This window comes from Suricata suricatta, chromosome 10 (genome assembly GCF_006229205.1).
Source record: "Suricata suricatta isolate VVHF042 chromosome 10, meerkat_22Aug2017_6uvM2_HiC, whole genome shotgun sequence".
NCBI classification, from domain to species: domain Eukaryota; kingdom Metazoa; phylum Chordata; class Mammalia; order Carnivora; family Herpestidae; genus Suricata; species Suricata suricatta.
In genome coordinates, this window is record NC_043709.1 from 641,824 (window position 1) to 662,835 (window position 21,012).

The following is a 21,012-nucleotide window of genomic DNA, read 5'->3' on the forward strand; positions in this document are numbered from 1 at the left end:
CCCCCCCCCCCCCCCCCCCCCCCCCCCCCCCCCCCCCCCCCCCCCCCCCCCCCCCCCCCCGCTGCCAGACCCTTTGTCTGAGTCTTTTAACACTGAACCCTGCCTCCTGCCCCTCAACCTCACCCTCTGTAGTAAGTTTTTATCTCAGGCCTGACCTGAGGCCTGGGTGTCCCTTTGGGCCTTGTCCTTGGGGCCCGCAGCCCCTGACTTGAACAGTCATTTTACAGACGTCCACTTGGATTAGCTTTGCAGACAGCAAGGGGCAAGGCTATTTGCTAACCCCTGAGGCTGGCCCTGAGGGGGTTCCTAAGGCCCCTGATTCTGTACACGATGGGGTGAGGTGTGTTCTGGGGAGAATGCCACTTCTTGCTTTAAATTTCAACAGAGGCCTCTCCCTCTCTCCCTCAAATAAAGGTTGAGGCCCTTAGTCTGACATTGGGGGGAAGATGGGCCATGGCCATTGTTTCGGGGGGAATCAGGTCTGGTGGAATCCGGGCGTCAGGATCGGCGTTGTACACACTGTTGAGTGGCAGCCAGAGGACTCATTGGCTAGCTGTCCGATCTTCCAGTGCGCCTGTGTTGTAACCGGAACTGTGCTGCTTCTTTGCAGAGCTGTCTGCTTGTGACTTCGGGGTTTTCGCTTTATCTGGGAAATGTGTTTCCTTCTGAAATGGATTACTTACGTTGTGCTGCAGGATCGGTAAGCATCGCTCCTTGTTGTGTCTTTTGGTACCTAAATCTGAGGTTCCGTGTTTGAGTTTCCTTGCTCTGAAATTTACCTGTTGCCGTCCCTTACTCCTCATTCAGAATCTCCTCCTCTGACTTTAGTTTTAAATGAGATTTGTTACTTTTGAAAATGATTGATGCAGCGAGTGTGAACCTCACTCCAGAGATTCCCACGTGAGAAACAGCACTTCGATTTCTTTCTTTTTTTTTTTTTTAAGGTTATTGCAGGTCTTTATTATCAAAACTCACAGACACTTATGCCAAGATACACAGATAAGCAGATTTGAAAACTGTTTACCATCACCTACTGAATTACACAGCAGGTTCCAGTTCAAGTTGACACATAAAAAGTAAACTAGCTTTAAAGTGCTGTACTTAAAAACAAAAAAGCACAGTTTACATTTTGGGGCAATTAAAAGTGGAGACCTGACACTAAAGAGAATGAAAGAAACATAGAGGATTACCTTTCTGAATTGTTCTTTTTTGCTCTTTCCACTCTAAGAACGTAGTCTTATTCGGAAAATGACAGCTGGCCAATTCGGGAGATATTTATCCATACTTATTTCAGAGGCTAGCGGACCACTCGGCTATTCTAAACTTTTATGTTAAATATGGTCATTTACTCAAAAATGCTCTTAAGTCACATCTCATTTGCCTTCTTCCTTAAGAGGTGCACAGGCTCGTTTTACCTAGCTGAAACATCTGTAATACCTGCAGAATCTGCTTAGAGGTACTCGGTTCATGCTCGGGTACAGCCAGAGGAGGAGCAAGCGTTATTAAATATGAATGCAGTCCTTACGAACACAGATTGAACTTTTTTCAATAAAAAAGCTAGTCCAGAAAAGTGTCTCATTCTATAAAGATTTATCATTTCCAAATCACAGTGAAAGGAAGTGGCGTAATTTACCAATTTTGTTTTCTATTCTGTGTCTTAGAGATGCCTTCCTAAAAACTGGTATCTGACATAACAGAATAACGTTTGTAGACTGTAATATTGTAGTGACAGTACTGAGGTTGATTGTCACAGACATATTAAATTTTTGAGTATTAAATGGTTACATCCTATTTGTATAGAACACTGGTCCAATAACATAAATAGAGAACAGCAGCTGGAAATTTATCTTATTCAATGTTCAGAGATAAAAGGGTTAACCATTCATTCCATTATTTTCTGTAGATTTAAGTTCTTTTTTCACATTGAAATCTGATGGCAATTAATTTCTGATATTTTTCCACGCTATTGTACGAAGAGAATGCTGAAGGCCATCCCTGCACAGCATGCTGCAACGTAAGGGCTCTTCCGTTCACCAGTTCTGGCGCACTTCCAAAATATACCCAACAATCTAGTTTTCTTTCTGTCCAGGAGGCTGGGTGCCAAGGAGCGGATATAAGCACGGGTACGCATAAGCAGCAAGATTACAGTCAACAGACTGAAAATTGAAAATGGCAGACACAGTGAGACCGGCGAAGCCCCAGCCACGTCACCCTTCCGGGCGCAGGGCGGAAGAGGCGTGCACCACGGCACTTTGGTTTCTGACAGCTGGGTGCTGCTTCCGGCTGACCTGTGGGCTGACAGGGAACCCGGCCTCTGCCCTCTTAGGACAAAGGTCCTTGCAAAAATTTGACCCATTTCCTACGATTCTTTCTGGAACCTTCTAGGTGGTCCATTGTCACTACTGGAGCAGCCTTCCTTGGGAGTCACAATGATTTCTGACTTTTGACCCCAGTACTCCGGGGCAACACTGACCTGGGCGGCTTATCTCAGCCAAATCCTTGGCGGTGCCCTTCACCTTCAGAAGTGACAGGCTAGGGAATCAGGCCACATGGTCCACCAGCTCCCCCTCTGCCCTTGGAGGCCTAGTCCCGGGGGCCCTCGTCCAGCTTATGCTCTGTGCCGTGCGGGCTCTGGGCTCTGCTCCCAATGCTTGTGCGGTGCCCACTGCGGGGTCTTCAGGGTCCTGTCGCCCACAGGGGCAATGCTTGGCATGGCGCACAAGGCCCGAGCTGGTGCCTTGCCTCCACCTCCCCATCCCCCTGGCACCTCCACTCTTCCCTTGTCCTCGCCCTTTGCTTCTGTGGGGACCAAGCCTCCTAGGAGCTCTGGGACCCTGAGCATTTCCCCGTCCTTCACATGTAGATGTTTTTCCCTTTGGGTAATTCTTGAGCTAAGATGAACTCTCCTCTTGTGCAATCGATAGAGGTGATGGACTGACTTCTAAGTACATTCAGCCAGGATAGGTTTCATTGTCTCTTTCATCTCTTCAGAAAAATCAAACGTTTTCCAGAATAAATCATTTTGAAAATCGTGGGAACTTTCATCGTTGGCAACACTCCTGTAGACCGGCGGCGCTTGTTTGGCTGATGTGTCTTGGGTCATTCTGGAAGCCTGGGCACTGCAGTGCAAGTAGGGATGCCCAGGTGATTCACCCCTGGCTCACAGAGCTCTGATTTCTTTCCAGTGCCTTCCCTCGGCAATTGTGAGCTTCGCTGTTTCAAGGAGAAACATCAATGCGGTGAGTCCGGCTTTCTGTGCAGTCGCTGCAGATATGGCAGGAGGGGTGTGGCTCTGGGCCGTGCAAGAGCCTCAGATGGCAGCATGCACCAGCAGGCTGTGGCCTGGGAGGCAGGCCCAGGGCCCCTGTGGGGCTAATGGGCCCCTGTGTGCATGTGCGTGCTGGGACACGCCCCGGCTTGCAGCCCTTGTGCCCCCCACTGCAGGGCTTCCTGGAGTACTCTCCCCCGTGCCCCCTGAGGGGCTGCAGGGCACCCTCCCTGGCTAATCCCTGCGTGTATGTGTCATAATCTTGGGATTTTTAATTAATGATCTGGAATTTGGTTCAACAATCTCTTTATTGTTTTAGTTCTGTAAAAGAGTGAACCCGTTTTCTTTTCCAGATCTCCAACTTTCAGATCCTGTTTGTGTCCACATTTGCCATCACCACTACATGTTTAATCTGGTTTGGATGCAAACTGGTCGTGAACCCCTCAGCAATCGACGTGAGTCTCTGGGTAGTGCGTGGCTCCCACACGCTTTCCTGTCTTCTCCGGGACATGTCTTCCCGCTGCTGCAGACCCCCAGGGCTCTGGTCCCGCTGAGTCTAGGCCTGAGACAGCGCTGTCCTTGGGGTGACACAGTACGGGTATGGCATAGCTGTGGGGTCTGACAGAGTCTGAGAATTTAATTTATGCTTTTGAGGATTGTCTTTATTTGATTGCTGCACTGACTCCGGCAGATAGATTTATTGATAGTATTTCTCTTTGGCAACATATTTCATCGAATCTGTGGTGCTGTTGATTAGAAGGTGCACGGTTATTCATGAACCACTAAGGAAAAGAGGGAGACCTTGCCGTTTAAGCTGTGGCGCCAGAGAGAACTCTAGTCTCCAGAAATGAACCCTCATCAGAGGTACCTCAGAAAAAAGTCTCTGTTTTGTGGGAAATGTTGAACTCACTTTTTCAAGGTCAAGAAAAGGATGGGGGCCCAAGAAGGTCCCCGCCAGGCCCGTAAGGCAGAGACGTGAACACACACGGACCCGGAAGGTACACTCACACTGCCCTCGTCTGCGGAAGCGGGGCTCCCACTGACTCAGCCTGAGAACTGAGCGCAGGAAGCAAGGCTGCAGGGTGTGGACATCGGCATAATTTTGCCAGCAACAGAAGACTTTGAAAATGTAATTTAAGTAGAGAAATTATTTTATAGAGACAAGCCTGTGAAGTTCCTGGGAATAAATGTAGCACAAGATTTGTGAGGCTGTCTTGTAGAAAATCCTGAAGCCTTACAAGACGGAGGGCCGGTGAGGGCGCCTCTCCGTGGACCCAGAGCAATCGCACCTGTCGGCAGGACCCAGCACGTCAGGTGACCACGGGCCGGGGAAGGCAGCCCTTGGTCACCAGGCTGGGAGCTCCGCCCACGTCCGGGGGCATGAAACAGCTGTGCCAGGAGGGCAGCCTGCAGCCACCCCGCGTGCACAGACCGCAGTGCTGCGCTCCTCGTGTCCGAGCCTCGCCAGGGGAGACGCAGGAGCACGCGTGGGCAGGGGGACCTGTCCCAGGGTGTGTGGGGGCCCCGCTGCAGAGCCAGGGCACCGGGAGGCTGCCTTAGGTGCGCCGGGGAGGAAAGCCCAGTGCGGCCGGGCCGCTGGAGCGACTCAGCCTCATTATCTAGAGGCAGTGAAATGAAAACCATAGCGAGTTGCCCTTTCCAGCATCAGATGGGCAGAAGCCGCGGGTGCTTGCCTCCCACCTGGGGCGGCTTTTGTGCCCTTTGGAAACAGGTCGGCATTTGCAGGTCCCTTCTGAGGACCCACACACGCTGCGCACACCCCGCGACAGTGCAGACCTGGGAGAAACACTCGCGCGCTTGACCCGAAAGTGTGGCTCCTAAAGCACTGGGCAGCCCAGCAAAACCCCCAAAGCAGAACACACACTCGAGCGCTCCCACTGCCTAGGACAGTGCCCCGAAGACCCCGAACAGGTCAACAAAGGCGGAAAGGTCGACGAAGCCTTGTGCCACCCAGCCTTCTCCTCAAGCGTGGCCGTGGCCATAGCGCCGCCTCCCCTCCCCGGGCCACTGTGCTGGAATCCACCGGTAACCAGGTCCTTGGATAGCTCCTGACACGTGACGGTCAAGCCACACAGCGCTGGAAGTGCCGTTTGTGGCACTAAGGACGTCTGCGGGCGTGTGTGCACATTCACGAGGGGAAGTGGAGAACCACGGGTGGGACGGGACACTCGGGGCTGTGGCTCCCACACCCCTCCTCCCTGCTCGTTTCGGGCCCTGGGTCCTCAGCCTCCCCCCTCCTTCCCCCCGCGATGTATTCAGGGGAGCTCATCTGTTCCCTGCCGTTCCGCCTGCACCTGGGGGTCCGTCCAGCTCACAGCGAGTCTGTGCTGCTCACCGTTAGCGCTGCGACACGTCCACCTGGGCTCCCGTGCCTCCCCTGGAGGGGGATCCAGAAGGTCACCTCCGATGCCCATGTGGACACATGTCTGCAGGGGCCTCAGATACCATGGGGTGCTCTCTGCATGGACCCGCGTGCTCAAGAACAGGCCCGGTTCTCACGCTCACTACGCTCAGGCTTCTCCGAGCCCGCGCCTTCCCTGCAGCTGGCGTCCCCAGCTCCCTGCTGTGTCCGGTCAGCCGGTCGGATGACTGCAGCAGGAGCTACTCGTTAACCTCCCTTCCTGCCTCCCAGCGCCCCTTCCCCTGCTGTTGTCTCCGTGGCCGGCAGCTGCCTGCTCTCGCCCTCGGCTCATCTGTGGATCGGGGTTGTCTTTCTCTCGTGAGTCACAGACCTTCCTTCCTCACCCCCCACGTGTCACATTCCCACAGAGAGCTGATTTTGCCACTGCTCCTCACCAGTTTGCCTGTGACTGGGTGACACCACGCTTTTTCTGAGGATGCCCTGGGGCGGGCCTTAATGTCCCCTCCTTCACAGCTGGCCTCTCTGACTTTAAATAGATTTTAGAGTCAGTTTATTGAGTTCCTCAACAGCTGCACCTGGGGTTACATCATGATGATTTTAAGTTTATATAATAATTCTGTGAGACTGGACATCTTTGTTACGTTAGCCCATTCTACCCACGAGTGTGGATGGTTTCCACTTCCTCAGATCGTCTTCCTGTGTCTGGGCTTAGGGTCGTAATGTTTCGTGTACTCTTTTTTTCTTTTTTAATGTTTTTTATTTATTTTTGATACAGAGAGAGAGCATGAGTGGGGGAGGGCAGAGAGAGAGGAAGACACAGAATCCGAAGCAGGCTCCGGGCACCAAGCTGTCACAGAGCCCGATGCGGGGCTCAAACCCACGAACCGAGAAATCATGACCTGAGCTGAAGTCGGGCGCTTAACTGACTGAGCCACCCAGGCGTCCCTTAAGTTATATTTTCAGATGGATTAGTGGAATGCAGAGAGAGGGTATTGATTTAGTTTTCTATTTTGAAGTATTTTAAGACTCAGAATAATTTGCATAAAGAATACAGGGAGTTCCTGTGTGCCCTTCGCCCAGCTTCCCCCGGTGACAGCATCTTACATAGTAGCACATGTCAGAACCGGGAGATTGATGTTGCTGCCATATATTCACTTAGGTACCAACCTACTCAGACTGCACCAGTTTTTAAATAAAAAGGGAATTTTGTCCCTAGATTTTGTGTCTGGAAACCTTGCTGAACTCTTATTCTTCATGGTTTTGTATTCTCCTATGCAGCTGGTCACATCCTCTGCAAACCCTTACCGTGCAAACACCCCCTTCCGTTCCTCTGCCTTCCTCTCTCTTCCCCCGCAGCGGGAGACCCTGGGTCATCTCTGTCTTATTTCTGACTTTAAGTGAGTTGCATCCAAAGGGTCTCTGTTAAATTTTTTGATGTATAACTTTTGCCAAGTTAAAAATGTTCTCTTCAAGTCCTGGTTTGTCATTAGTTTTTCATTTTAAAAATATTATGTGTTGAATTTTTTTTTAATAGCTTGTTTTTGGATATGTTAAGATGATCTTTCCTCACTTCATTAGACTGATAGATTTTTCTGGGGTTGAGCCTTTCTTTCCTAATCACCTGATCACAATGGTATTACTTTATTTTTTATTAAAATTTTTTTTATATTTATTTGTTATTAAGAAACAGAGACAGAGCATGAACAGGGTAGGGGCAGAGAGAGAAGGAGACACAGAATCCACAGCAGGCTCCAGGCTCCGAGCAAGCTGTCAGCACAGAGCCTGACGTGGGGCCCAAACCCGTGCCCGTGAGAACATGACTTGAGCCAAAGTCGGTCGCTCAACTGACTGAGCCGCTCAGGCGCCTGCACGATGGTATTACTTTAGATTGTCCGACGGGGTGACTAGCTGGAACTGGGTTTAGGCTTTCTGCATCTCCTGGGTGAAATGGGCCTAGATTTCCTTCATCTTCAAGGTCACGCTGGCCCCATAAATGGGTGAGACAGCACTGATCTCTTGTGTTTGGGAATGACGTGATAGAACAACTGCTTCTGGCCAGTTGGGTGGAGCTCCCCGTAAGGTCCTCTCCACCCGGACCCGTTGCTGGACACGACTTCATTATTGGCATCGACGTGTCCTGTTTCTTCTTGTGTCAGATTTTCTATCTTATTAAAAATTTCTCCAGTATCATCCAGGTTTTCAACATCGTCAGCACAAGGGAGCTGGTGGTGCTGCTCCTTATTGTAAATGTGAGCGTCTGCAGTTATTCTCCCTCTCTGCCCTAGAACTTATGTCTGTCTGTGTCTAACTCTTTTCAAGAAAACCAGCTCCTGTGAACCTCCTCTGGTTTGTTTCTGGCTGCCGTTCTCTCTTTACTGGGGTCTGTCATTTCCTTGCTTCCTGTGTTTTGGGGCTGCTCCTCCGTAGGCGTAGGCGGGTCGTCGTCCTCAGTGAGCTATACCGCCCGGTGGGGTGCCTCCCACCCGTCTCTCAGCTCCAGCTTAGGTGCATCCCAGATCTGACGCTCGGCATTTTCATCGTTGTTTGGTCTTCAGTGTTTGCAGATTTCCCTTTTGGCCCCTCCAGACCAACTTCCCACCCTCTGTCTCCCTGACTGTGTCCAGGAGGTGGATCAGCCCATGACTCATTCCGATGGGACATTTGACAGTGTTAGGCCATCGGTTCCCCTGGCGCTTAGCCCTTTGGGGGTGTGGCTGGATGGGGACTGGGGCCTCTCTCTCGGCCACTCCTTCCTTGTCCTCGTCCTCGCTGGTCACCACTACCCTTCCCTTTCTGGTTTCCCTACCCCCCCCCCCCCCCCCGGCCCAGACTCCAGAGCTGTCCTCTCTGTAAACCTCCTTTAGTCCCTCCTCTTGGGTGTCCCTGTTTCCTGCAAGGACCCTGGTGAAACAGACATATGAGACTGTCTTTTACAGTCTTCCATGCGCTGTTGTTTTCTGTGTATGTTTTGGTCATAATGCACAACCTGTAGTGTCGATTCTTTGGAATTTACCAAAGTTTATTTTGTGGCCTAATAGACCAGTCAGTTTTTGTTAGTGTTCCACCTAATGCTATAAAAGAATGATAATTCTCTGTTTTCAGGTTTGCATTTAGGGTTCTGTAGATCAAATAATGAATTTCATTTGACTTTAAACGTAGGTTTTACTACCACTCTGGTCTGGGGAGGCCGACAAGTCAGGGGACAACTGCCATCGGGAAGACAGCTCATCACTCATGGGCCCCGAGGGGAGGGGGCGGCCCGGCCCAGCCTGGGGGCCCCAGGGGAAGAGGCAGGCGATGGGGAGGCAGAGCAGGAGCCAGAGAGGGAGCCTGTGCCGGGGGTGAGGCCGGTGCCCGGGCTCAGGATCCCCTAGTCAGTCGGGCACCTGCGGGGGGCGGGGGGCAGGTGAGGGAGGCCCTGAGTGTGGGAGCCCCACGGGGATGGGGGGGTGCTGGGCCAGGGCTCTGGATTGGCCGGTTTGCATATCCTATAGTTAAATTTACCTTTCTTAGTATTTTGTGCATTGATTATTAATACAGGTATAGATTCCTTTAATTGCCAACACAAGCAAGACATGGAACAGTTTTATCACCTCCAAGCCCCGGCTCTCTGCGGTTTTTGGCAGTCACGCACCGGGCTGCGTAGAGGGGTGCAGGTTTCAATGCGAGCGTCCCTCTTCACGTCCTTAAACACCAGGGGGAGAACCGCTAAGGAAGGTCAGACCAGGGGTCAGCCGCCTGCAGCTCCGCGGCCACAGCAAGCCCTTGAGCTAAGAGTGGTGTAAAGAAAGCAGACACGTGGGTCAGACGGGGAGTGTGGCCCCTGCGCCCAGCACCTGGCCGTTGACGGAAGAAGCTGTCCACACAGAGAGGAGGGTGAGGCGAGCCAGTTCTACAGGCCTGTGTTGTTTTGGCAGATCAACTTTAACCTGATTCTGCTCCTTCTGTTGGAGCTTTTCATGGCGGCCACAGTGATCATCTCCGCGCGGTCGAGCGAGGCGCATTGTAAGCAGAAGGTGGGTCCGGCCCCGTGCTGCTGGGGCGCATGGCAGCTCCCCTCCCACCCTGAGCACTCACCCGTGCACACGGGGGTGGTGGGAGGGGGGGAGGCTGCCCCGGGGCACCCACACTGCCCCGCTCCCCGGGGTCTCACGAGGCTGATGGCCTCAACAAGGCAAAGTAGGAGATGCAACCCAACTCTCCCATAGTGTGATTCTGGTCAAGTGCCAGTGCCCCACCGTTTCCCATGGAGAGACCGAGTCTGCCAAAAGTGCCGCCTTCCAGCACTTGCTGGGGTTGCAGCAGCTGGTTCTGTTTCACATGCAAGGACTGCCTCAAGTCTGAAGATCCACCAGTGGCCCCCAGATGCTCATGCTTTAGAAGGCGGCCGAAGTGACCGCCTGGACATGGCCAGCCAGTGCCAACAGCCTGGGCGCACCTCCCCTCCTGCCCCCTGCTACAGCGCATGGAAGGTCACTGGGCCAAACATGTTGTTTGTTTCTTTTTAGGGCTCCATGTCCGATAGCACCAGCGTTTTGTATGAAGTGGCATTTCCTGCTCGGGTCCTGAAATCCTATTCAGTAAGATAAACTTTCCTTTTTCCTTCTTATTTTATTTGGGAAAGGTCCGTGGTGATGCACTGTCCTGAGTGACACCTGCTGTCCGCATGGAATCCTTACGTTCACCCCGTCACTCTCGGGATTGTCCTGGTTGAAAGGAAAAATCCTGTGGCTGTCCTCTCTCGTTAACCGTAGTTCAAGTCTTTTATGTCTTTCCAGCTCGTGTCTTTAGTCCACTTGTCCTAATCCTGACGGACCCTGCTTGGAGCACGGTGTTCGTGATTGCTGTGTGTGGTTCGGGAGCTACTTGCCCTGGGTTCTTGGAGCTTGCTTCCTGCTTGTGTGCCAGTTTACGGTTGTTTCCTATTCTCACAGTTACTCAGCAGCTCCGCCTTTGCCAACAGCTTTTGCATAAAGTCTGCATTGACTGTTCCGAGTGCACAGCTCTCTTCTGGCCGGTGCGCCCGGGCTGTGCCCTCCTGCCCTCGCGGCCTGGCTCGTCCTTGTGTCTGGGGACGCTGCTGTCCCAGCGCAGGCCTGTGTCTCATCCTCACCCCGTCCGTCCGAGTCTGCGTCCCGCTCCGGCATGCCTGCACTCCCTCTGCCACCTTTCTGTTTCCTAGTTTCTGCGCCTTCTCCCGCCTCCCCTGCGTTCCTTCGCCCTTCCTGCTCCCACCTGTTTCCTTCCCCACTAATTTCGAGTTGGCAGCGCTGCATTTGTTGGTGTTCTTTTAAAGTTTATCCTCGACATTTGAACATAGGGCCTGTGGCTACTTTGCCCCGAGCTCTCGAGATCATCCTCTCACGTTCCATGCGGACAGCAGGTGTCACTCAGGACAGTGCGTCACCCCCTGCCTGTCTGCAGCAGGAGAGACACTCCCTGGGTGACGTGCCTGTGTGCTCTGCCCCGTCAGGTCATCGAGGTGATTGCCGGCGTCTCTGCCGTCTTGGGTGGGGTCATTGCTCTGAACGTGGATGAAGCCGTCTCGGGGCCGCACCTCTCCGTGACCTTCTTTTGGATCTTAGTGGCCGTGAGTACACTCTGGTGGCCCTCCTCCGTGTGGCTCACGGGTTACCCTAGCTGCTGTCCCCAAGATGGTCACTGCTGGTCTTGGAGCTCAGCTTTGGTGGATTTCAGGCGAGAGAGCAGCTGGATGAGAAGAGGGTAGGAGGTGGGTGCTGGCCGGCCCAGCAGGACACTTCTTTGTGGCCACCGCACCAGGGTCCTCGCTGGCCCCATAATGGGAGGAATTTGAGAATCAAGGATCAAATGGGTCAGAAGGTTAACTTAAAAAAAATTTTTTTTAATGTTTATGGAGGGGAGAGTGAGCAGGGGACGGGTAGAGAGAGGGAGACACAGAATCCAAAGCAGGCTCCAGGCTCCAAGCTGTCAGCACGGAGACCAACGCAGGGCTTGAACTCACAGACCGTGAGCTCATGGCCTGAGCTGAAGTCGGATACTAACTAACTAACCCACCCAGACGCCCTGGTTAACCATTTTTATATGAATCAATATTGTTGTTTCGTGTTTGTATATTTATTTTTCTTGAAGAAAGCTTGTTTTACATCAGTCTCTAGTATGTAACATGTTTTGTAAGATGTAACATACTTCTATCATTACTTTATGTTAGATACTGCTGTGGTAAACACCCAGCACAGCGCCTCGTGCGTGTGTGGTCAGTGCCCAATGTATGTGGTCGCTGTGTTTTCTGTGGCTCGTTCATCATTTTAGGAGCGACTGTTTGCTGACACAGGTTAATGTTGCTTAGTGTTGAACTGAAACGCGGCCCCTGGAGCATCTGGCCCAGATCCTCCCGGGTGGGTACAGGGCCTTGGCTGGGTGAGGGCTTCTCACACAGACCGACCCCTGCCTGCCTGAAATCCACAGCTGAGTGACACATCCTACATCGTCCCCCCATGGCTGCCGTGCAGTGTCACCGTTGCCTGGTGACGCCTGCTAGCAGGGCCTGGCTCGTCTCAGCCTGCTGCCCACTGTCATCCCGGATGGCTTACTGGGACACAGCCTCGTCCTCAGCCTCGTGCCCGTGCTCTTCTTCCTGATGCCGCCTCGAGAGGGTGGCCTGTGCCCCCACCACTCGTGCCCGAGGGAAGGCTGGGACTGGTGTGGCTGGGCCGGAGCAGCCTGCTCCGGGTGCGGGGGCTCGGCAACGCCGGGGTGCCTGGGTCCCCCCCGCTGAACCCTAGGAACGGTGGCCGAGCCGCTCCCCAAGGACTGGAGCCCTGGGGGACAGAGCAGGCAGGGAGGCCGTGGGGTGGGGCCACGGCGCTGGTGGGACTTGCGGAGAAGAGCGCTGGCCTCCGTGCTGCCCCGGCGAGCGACGCCGCGGGCCAGGAGGTGCGTCTGCGTGCTTAACTCCTGACGCGACCTGGAAGCACCCGGAATCACATCCTGGAGTTCCTGACGGTGGAGCCCCAATACTACCCTAAAGCTATAGTGAAGACATACTTGTCTGAGCACCCGCCACAGGACTGGCGTCTCCCCCAGGCGCGGCCTCCCCCGCGCCCCGCCTCCCCACGCCCCGCCTCCCTAGCCCTTTCTCTGCAGATGCTCCTCCCTCTCCATCCGGGCTGGCAGTTCCACCTGCGGCAGTGCTGGCTGGGGAGCCAGTGGAGAGGCCAAGGACGTAGGCCAGGCGGGGGTCCGGGGCTCGGGGCCTAGTGAGGGCCTGTCCCCGCGGCCCCCCGGACTGTACCCCAGGTGTACATGTGTCCATGAACGGGTGTGTGTGAGCTGCCCTCCTCCCCAAGGGCCAGTTCCCTGCCAGTCCCGGGGGTAGTAAGCAGACTTGTGCCCCACCCCCACTTGCTGGGGCCCCTCTGGTCACTTCCCACATGGCTGTTCCACATCCACAGTCCCTTCTCTGCTTACAGCAGTTTCCCTGCTTACAGCCTGGGGGGAGGTTCCTGCATGGACATCTTCACCTCCCACATTCCTTAGAGCCAGCAGACTCTGGTCCAGGCCCACCCATCCCTGGAGCCATACCTACACCCCTGTCTGTGCCGGCTCTTCTGTCGCGCCCACACCCGGACTTCAAAAGTGCTGCTCTCCCCGCCTTCCTGGGCCTGCTCCCCTCTCAGCCGTCCGGCTGCTGCCCGGGACCTCATGGCCTCAAGCCTGCCTCTGCCCCGCCCACCCTCAGGCCAGACCCCTGAACATGTGCAGACCCCCTCCCCCACCCCAGTGTCCAGAGAGCTGACGTACTGCCACGAAGGGGAGGAGTCTGCTGCTACCCAGAGTGTGGTCATTTCCTTTTCCTGCGCGGGTGTGACCAGTTAACTGGACTTTGGACACACTCGGGGCCATGGGCTCCGTGGGCTCAGCACCTTGGAAGGGACGTGCCCTCTTGCTGTGGCTTCCTCTTGTCCCGAATGGCGTGAAACTAAGTCAAGTTCCTTAAGATAAGTGGAAAAAGATGTTAATCAAGTATAAAGAGGAAGGGGCTCCTTTAGTGGAGCCTGAAGAGGCCACCTAACCTAGCGGTCACAGTGCGGTGGGGGGCCGTGTCTCCTGGGGCTCCCCGAGTCTGATCACGAGGAGACACCCCACCAGCGTCAGCTAAGGCCCGTCTGCAGCTCACTGGCTCGCTCTTCAGAGACCTCTGCGTCTGAGGATGATGGAGGTCAAGGGGACTCGTAGCACAGTGGTCACTGACTGCATCCTGAGCCAGGCCCGGGGAACACCGTGACAGGACATCGTTGGGGTAATTGGGAGAATCTGAGCACAGCTGACACATGTAACCCGTGTGACATTTCCCTATGTGACGCTGACCTGAGAGGGTTTGGGAGATGCCCTCAGTCTCCGCAAGCACAAGCCTGCGCGCTCGGGGCGGGTGTCCCGATCTCCGCCAGGTGGCAGAACGTCACAGGCAGCGGCTCTGGGTGTGCGGGGGCCCTCCGGGGGTGGCTCTTGCGGCCTCTTTGCAGACTTGAGTTGCAGCCCTGGGACAGAGCACACGAGGCCTCGGAGAGGCCGCCCTGCCTCCCCCAGCCCCTCCTAGCGCTGCCGGCCCCCGGCTGGGAAGGCAGCCCCTGGCTCTACTGGCCACAGGATGTGCCCGGCAGAACAGGAGCACGTGATTGGGGTTAGCTTCCTGGGCTGTCCCCTCTGAAGTCCTTTGTGTTTTCTTTTCTCTTAGTGTTTTCCAAGCGCCATTGCCAGCCACGTCACAGCTGAGTGTCCCAGCAAGTGCCTGGTAAGTGAGGCTCCGTCCCCAGGTACGAGGGACCTACTGTGCACTGCTGGGGTCTGGCTCACCCCTTCCAGGCCCTCCCCCATGGTGGTGGGGCTACAGGGCTGAGCCTGGGAGGGCGCCGGGCCGGGAGCGCCCTGACAGGGGCCGTGTGGTAGTCTGAGGGCTGGCCTGCCTGCAGAGACAGATGGAAGTGAGCACATTTGGAATGAAAGTCAGGAGAGTCCTGTGACTCAGCGCAGGAAGGACAGCTGGCCCTCCGGCCTCCTCCCGGGTCCTGTCAGGCCCGTGGTTTGACAGTGACACCCTGTGTCCCTGCCTCGCCAGCACCTGCGCCTGGCCGTGCGGCCCTGCAGACCTCCCAGGCCGGGCTCTCCCACGTGAGCAGGTTTTGGAAGAAGAGTTCAGAGCCGGCCATTCGTGTGCTCTTTGAACTGAGTGCATAGTTGTGCACGAGTCCAGGGGCCTCAGGGGACGTGGAGCTTATGGTAAACCGAGTTCAGGGAGCCTGTCGGGGGCTTCGTGCTGAGCCCAGGGGCATGTCCACCCTCCTGCACGCCGTGGCCGACGGCCAGCCCTGCCCGTGCAGACACCGGCTCCCAGGCCCCCAGGGCCGGCCCGAGCTGCACTCCCGTCGCCTCCCCGCAGGTGGAGGTGCTGATCGCCATCTGCAGCCTCTCGTCCCCGCTGCTGTTCACCGCCTCCGGGTACCTGTCCTTCAGCGTCATGCGGGTCCTGGAGGTCTTCCAGGACTACCCGCCCGCCATCAAGGTGCGTGCTGTTTTATGTTAGAGCTCTGGAAACATGGTGTCGCTGCCGTAGGCCGCGTCGGAGAAGAGGCTCACGGGACAGGTGGCCCGCCCGAGCGTCTGACCTGCATGCGTGGCCTGGGGCCACACCTAACTTGCTTCCGTGCATGGGCAGCCAGTGTCTGCGCTCCCTTCTCTGACGCCCGCGCGGTCCCGGCCCTGTTCTGCGCGGCTGCCTCTTTTTCTCACTTCGGGCGATTCGGCCTGGTCTCAGGTGGCCCCACGCCCCGCCCAGACGCCCCTTCTTCCCGGCGCTCAGCCCTTCCTCTTCCGTTCTCACTTGGGGGTCTGTCACTCATCCAGCTGAGTGAGAGGCCTCGCTGGAATCACATCAAGTCTGTAGATCAACGTGAGGAGAACTGGGCGCCTGTGCGCACACGAGCCCACACGAGTAGAACCTGTCCCGAGCCTCGGCGCTTCGCCGCCGTCTCCACGGCTCAGACATGTGTCACTGGGCTTGTTCCTCACACACCTTGCGTTGTCACCAGCAGGCGTGCTGTTGCTCCCAAATGTTTATTGTGGGCAGTTTCCATGTACGGAAAAGTTGAAAGATTCTAAGTGCCTTATGTGGCGTTTGCACGTATGTGCTCCCACCGATGGTGGGAGCATCTCCGAGTGGGTGGCAGGTGTGCGACAGCGGGACCCCCACCTTCAGCACTTTGGCCTTAGAGAAGGACTGCCTCCTACACATGCACAGTCCCACCGAGGCACCAGAGGCCTAAGATGTCACCTTCAGTGTTCACAGACCAGCCCGAGACAGTGCCTCGTGGGCTGAAGCTTCCAGAGCAGGACCCGGCTGAGGGGCACAAAGTCAGGGCAGTCCCCGCCTTCTCCCCTGTGGCACTGACACTGGAGTCCTGGCCAGTGGTCTGGGACAAGGTCCCACTTGCGGATCTGTTTCCTGTGACTCCAGTGGGACTGAGGTCAAGAGCACGTGCTGTCACCTGCCTGGTTTGGACACCCACGTGCACTTGGTGGCGGCGGTGGTGGGGGAGGGGCTCTAACGGAGAGAGAGGCCTGTGGTGCCGTGTCCCAGCACCACGTAGCCCTGGCCGGAGCACCGTGTCACACTGAGGGGTGAAGAGAGGTGACGGACGCCTGGCTGCCCTGTCCCTTTTTCCTTCCGAGCACCGGCTGGGCCGCACGGGCTTTCGCTGATGGAGCTGAGCTGCCGCCGGTATTCTCTGAGGCTCACGCTGGCCCAGCTGCGGCCCGAGGGAGCACCTCCTGGACGCCAGAACTTACGGAACTGATTTCTTTGACTCCCATTCATGAGACAGAATGATTACCGCTCAGGTTCCTGAAATCAGCAGAAGCACACATACCTGAAAACCCGAGATCGATTCACACCAGCTCATTCAAGTGCTCTAGAAAGGTTGGGGGGCGGGGGGGGGGGAGCGGCATGGAAGGAGGAGAGCTGCCAGCGTGGCCTACCTGGGCTGGAGGGCGTGGCCTCTCCCCTGCAGGCGGCGGCCCAGGGGCTGAGAGCCAGGGGCCAGAGCAGGCCGGGAGCTCGCAGCCTTGTGTCCCCCCAGCAATCCTACGATGTGCTGCTGCTGCTGCTCATGCTGGAGCTGCTCCTGCAGGCCGCCCTCAACACCGGCACGGTCGTCCGCTGCGTGAGCTTCAAGCTGGGCGCGTCCTGGGATGCTGCGCAGACCAGCCAGCAGGAGCGCCCGGCGGGGGAGGTGAGTGGCCTCCAACACGGTGACCTCCCTGTCCTGGTGGGCTGGTCCTAAACACAGATCCAGTCCTGAAACCATAGACCGGAAGCCTTCAGTTTGACTCCTGCAAACATGGATAGGAAGCTGGTTAGGCTCCACAAGAGTGGTGTGGCTCTGCTGGGAACGCTGTGCCCACCCAGCTCTCTATGGATGTGGCATCCGTGACCTCTGTCCAGCAGGCTCTGGAGGCTCATATGCGCCCCTCTGCTAGTCTCCAGGCCACCGGGTCCTGCCCCTCACCCCCACAGCCGGAGGGCCGGGGGTCGGCGTCCCCTCCCCAGGAGCTGCCAGCCCAGAGGCGTTGACACTGTGTGCTGTGCACTGTACAGGGTCCGCCAGGGATGTGGCGGGTGGGCTGGCCCCTTCTCCCACCTGCTACTACCAACCTCAGGGCCTTTACGCGAGCGTGCCTGTGCTCCCGCAGCCGGCCCTTCCTCAGCAACCCCGACCTTCCCCACCCCTTCTGCACCTTCCTTCTGTGAAACCTGCTGCTGGGGTCATTCCTTGTTTTTGCCAGTTAGGCTGGGGCTCCTGCGGGGATGGCTTTGCCCCCAGGCCCTTTGAGAGACCCCCATGGTTCTGTGCAGACACCCCTGTCTGGCGAATGAGTACTCCCTCCGGGTTCCAGAGCGGCAGGTGCTAGAGGCTCAGGGGCCTGCAGCTGCTGTTTCCGGAGATGTTTGGTCACCTCTGCTTCAAGTGCCCTCCTTTCTGGGTGTCCCTCTCCCCGCGGTGCCTTCACACACGCAGGGCTGGACCCAGGGCCTCCTCTGTGGGGGCGCCGTGCCTTGTCCTGCCCTGCGGTGCAGATCGTTGCTCTGTCCATGGGCATGTTTGGGCGCCGACTGGATGCAGATGTTTGCTCTGAGAGGTGCTAGAGGCAGACACATCCCTCCCCTGTCAGGCGAACGCACACCCATGGCAGCCTGCCTCCCCTCCCCGCTGCCCAGGCTGTGTTCTTGTGGGGACCAGGGACAGAGAGACTGGGCTGTGGGAGGGTGGAGGAGCTCCAGGGCTGTTTCCTGTCCTTCCCCGCCCCCACCTCCTGCCCTTGGGTGGCCCCAGGAGAAATAACACTTTGCCTGTTTGGCCACAGGTGTCCAGAAGCCCCCTGAAGGAGTTCGACAAGGAGAAAGCGTGGAGGGCCGTCGTGGTGCAGATGGCCCAGTGACCGTGGGGCGGGGAGACCGAGGCCGGAGCAGGGCCCCGCCTGGCTGGCTGTCTTCAAGCTGCCACTGTCTAACCTGCCCCTTTCATCTTTGTCCCGGCTAGGCTGCAAGGTGCAGTTTTCATTTCTTACAGTAGTTTAATTTTTAAATAGGCAGACGTTGACTATTTTGTGTTATGAGTCTGGGTTCCTCACCCTGAGACGCCACCTCCTGAGCGGCGGGGTGAGGCTCTCCGTGGGGGAGGGGCTCATGCTGGACCCAGACCCTCCCGGCACGGTACGTAGACAGGCCCCGGATGTGCAGCCGGCCGGCCACCTGTGTGCCCTCCTGGACCCGGTCTTGTTGAGCACCCACTGCGAGCAGACGCCGCCCGAGTGGACCTCAGCGACTTCAGCGTTCCTGTGCTGAAACGTGCCTACCACTCACTATGTCAGCCACGGGGCCGAGCTGCTGCCCCTGCCGTGTCCTGGGGGGCCAGGGCGGCCCCCTCTCCCCGCACTGCACCTGTGTGGAGCCCACGTGCCCAAATTCCTGCCCTCTCTCTCAAACCAAGTCATTCCAGAAGGACCCTGCCTACTCTGCGGCGCTGGTGCTCTGTGTCATGCGTGGCGTGCAGAGACCCGGGTCCGCAGGTGCTGTCTGCAGTTGTGCCGGGGGAACCAGCTCCTGAACCCTTTTGTCAACACCCACACTAAGAGTGACCCCGGCCACTGTGACGGCTCGGTGTTCTTTGTTCTTTGGGGTGGGGCCACACCCAGGGCTTTGGAAACGTGGTCACGGTTCTGGGTTGCACTGGCCTTGGTGACGCAGGTGGGGCTGGACCCCTCACTCCTGTCAGGGCTCTGCTTGCACTCCCAGGACCGTGCACAAGGTGCCAGACAGATGCCCCTGGAACCCTCAGGGGTCATCACCGGGCACTCGCCAGCCCCCTCTGCCTCTTCACCTCACTCAGCCGAGGTCTGGCACCGGCCAGGGTCTCTTCCATCTGTCACTGCCCCCTCCCAGATGGCGGGGACAGTTTGGGTGTGAGGATAATATTTGTTTCGGTTAAAATCATGGCCAAGAATTAAAGTTTGTGTGCCATCTCCTTGTCCCTTAGAATACCTGGAATTTTCTGGAAGAACGATGAGCTTTTCCCCATTGACACGGGCAGGGAGCACCTTCTAGAAGCGGAAATGTCCGTGGTTTCAGGAGTTGTCTTGGGGCAGCACTTGCATCCACAAGGCTGCACGTGCAGGTGGCTGTGTCTCTTCTCACACAGAAGCAGCTCAGCAGCGCTGTGCTGGAAGGTGCTGGAAGGTGCTGACGTTTGCTCTTTCCTGTAGCTCGCTAGTGAGGCTTGGCCAGGGCTGGCTGGGGGTAGGCCTGGGGGGGGATTCAAGGATCGCCTCTGGTTTCTTAGGCTGAGCACAGGTGACTGGCCACCAGGTGTCCTCACAGTGTTCATGGCAGGCTGGCTCGGGAAGAAGGCAGAAGAGACACGGGGGGGGGGGGGGGGGGGGGGGGGGGGGGGGGGGGGGGGGGGGGGGGGGGGGGGGGGGGGGGGGGGCAGCTGAGGAGGCCTTGTCCTCGCGGCCTTGGCCGTGTGGGCAGATGAGCAAGGGCAGGGGAGACGGCTCTTTCCTGCACACACGCAGGCCCCCCAGCCACAGTCCAGGTCCCCTCCCCTTCCTGCCTGTGGCTTCCAGGCGAGGAGGCCACGTGGGACAGGAGCCACGGAACCGGCACAGGCCACTCTGGTGTTTCCTGGGTGTCAGGACGTCTTAGTCTTCGAGCTGGAATTCAGCACCCGGGCGCGTGGTACTGGCTTGCACTTCATTTCAGACAGAGCTTGAGAAATCCAGACAAGTGGGGTTTCAAAAATGTATGATTCTGTTTCTGTCGATTTACCTTCTTGTTTGATACAGTTTAATGCCTCCTGAATAATAAATGCTAACATGTAAACTTGGCCTATTTTGAGTCTCCCGGGGATCTCTCTACCCAGGGCCTGAATCAGGAGGTAAATTACAGGAGGGCTGGTGGAGGTGAGGGCTGCTTTTTAATGTGTTATGATTTATGTAACCCCTGAGGCCGCGTGGGGGTGGGGACCCCAAGAGCCTAATGGCTCCAATGGTGAAGACTGGGAAGGGGGCGCCAAGGCCCCTCCCCACCCAGGGGAATGGCTGACCAGCACTGAGATGTCCAGAGCTAATGCAAAGGGGGAGCAGAACCTCACTTTTGGGTTATCCTGGGGAGTTAAGTGCAAAATAAAGATTTAAAACCAAAAAAAGATACACATTTCAGAAATTTACTGCCAGCAAAGTCCATTGATTGGATGGGTGGGTCTTTCCTACTCCCCCCTCCCTCCACAAAGAGGAGGAAGAAGGAAGCAAAAGGCTGGGGGGGCGGGTTGGGTGGCATGGGATACTGGGCCCACTTGGAACACGTGGAGTGACGGTGCAGGCCCTCAGGAGTGAACTTGGGGACACCAAGGCCACCTTGGGTTGTTCGGCGTGACAGAGAAGCTGTCCCGACCACCTCCACTGCCCACAGCCGGCGAGAGGGCAGCCAGCGTTCTCCCCGTCTCCCCCCGGACCTGTGTGTCCACCCTGGGGACTGCGATCTCCGATCTCCGCCGCTGCTCCCCAAAGTCGACCGCTGGGGGCACCGAGAGTGAGGGTCGATGGAGACCCGGGGCGGGGTCGAGAGCCGGTTGTGACTCTTTCCAGTCTTTATGACTTGGGGGCCTCTGACTACCAGGGTGTGTCTGTGTGACCCCAGCAGCCCGCTCCTGGGCGAGGGCGGAGCGGCCACTCCTTCCCTCGGACACCATGCCAGGGCGCCCAGGCCCCCGCCCCCGCGCCTCGGACCGCAGCCCGGGCCCCAGTCCCAGCGCGCGAGCCACTGACC

The 21,012-nt window shown here is 56.8% G+C and overlaps 1 protein-coding gene and 1 pseudogene across 2 annotated transcripts in view; one reads left to right on the top strand and one right to left on the bottom strand.

The window, feature by feature from the left end:
- The window catches only part of MLC1 (modulator of VRAC current 1), a 21,461-nt gene extending 1,385 nt beyond the window's left edge, over nucleotides 1-20,076 (top strand). The window contains exons 3-12 of one of the 2 annotated variants that reach the window (XM_029954195.1): nucleotides 611-700; nucleotides 3,186-3,239; nucleotides 3,622-3,723; nucleotides 9,569-9,667; nucleotides 10,160-10,231; nucleotides 11,125-11,241; nucleotides 14,368-14,424; nucleotides 15,070-15,192; nucleotides 16,697-16,918; nucleotides 18,051-20,076. In XM_029954195.1, coding sequence (XP_029810055.1) covers nucleotides 611-700; nucleotides 3,186-3,239; nucleotides 3,622-3,723; nucleotides 9,569-9,667; nucleotides 10,160-10,231; nucleotides 11,125-11,241; nucleotides 14,368-14,424; nucleotides 15,070-15,192; nucleotides 16,697-16,918; nucleotides 18,051-18,125 — 1,011 coding nt within the window. In that variant the 3' untranslated portion in view covers nucleotides 18,126-20,076. The remainder of the gene's footprint in view (nucleotides 1-610; nucleotides 701-3,185; nucleotides 3,240-3,621; nucleotides 3,724-9,568; nucleotides 9,668-10,159; nucleotides 10,232-11,124; nucleotides 11,242-14,367; nucleotides 14,425-15,069; nucleotides 15,193-16,696; nucleotides 16,919-18,050) is intronic. The other variant, XM_029954196.1, reaches the window with a different exon arrangement.
- On the bottom strand, nucleotides 1,964-2,713 carry LOC115305719 (annotated as a pseudogene).
- Nucleotides 20,077-21,012: the final 936 nt, after the last annotated feature.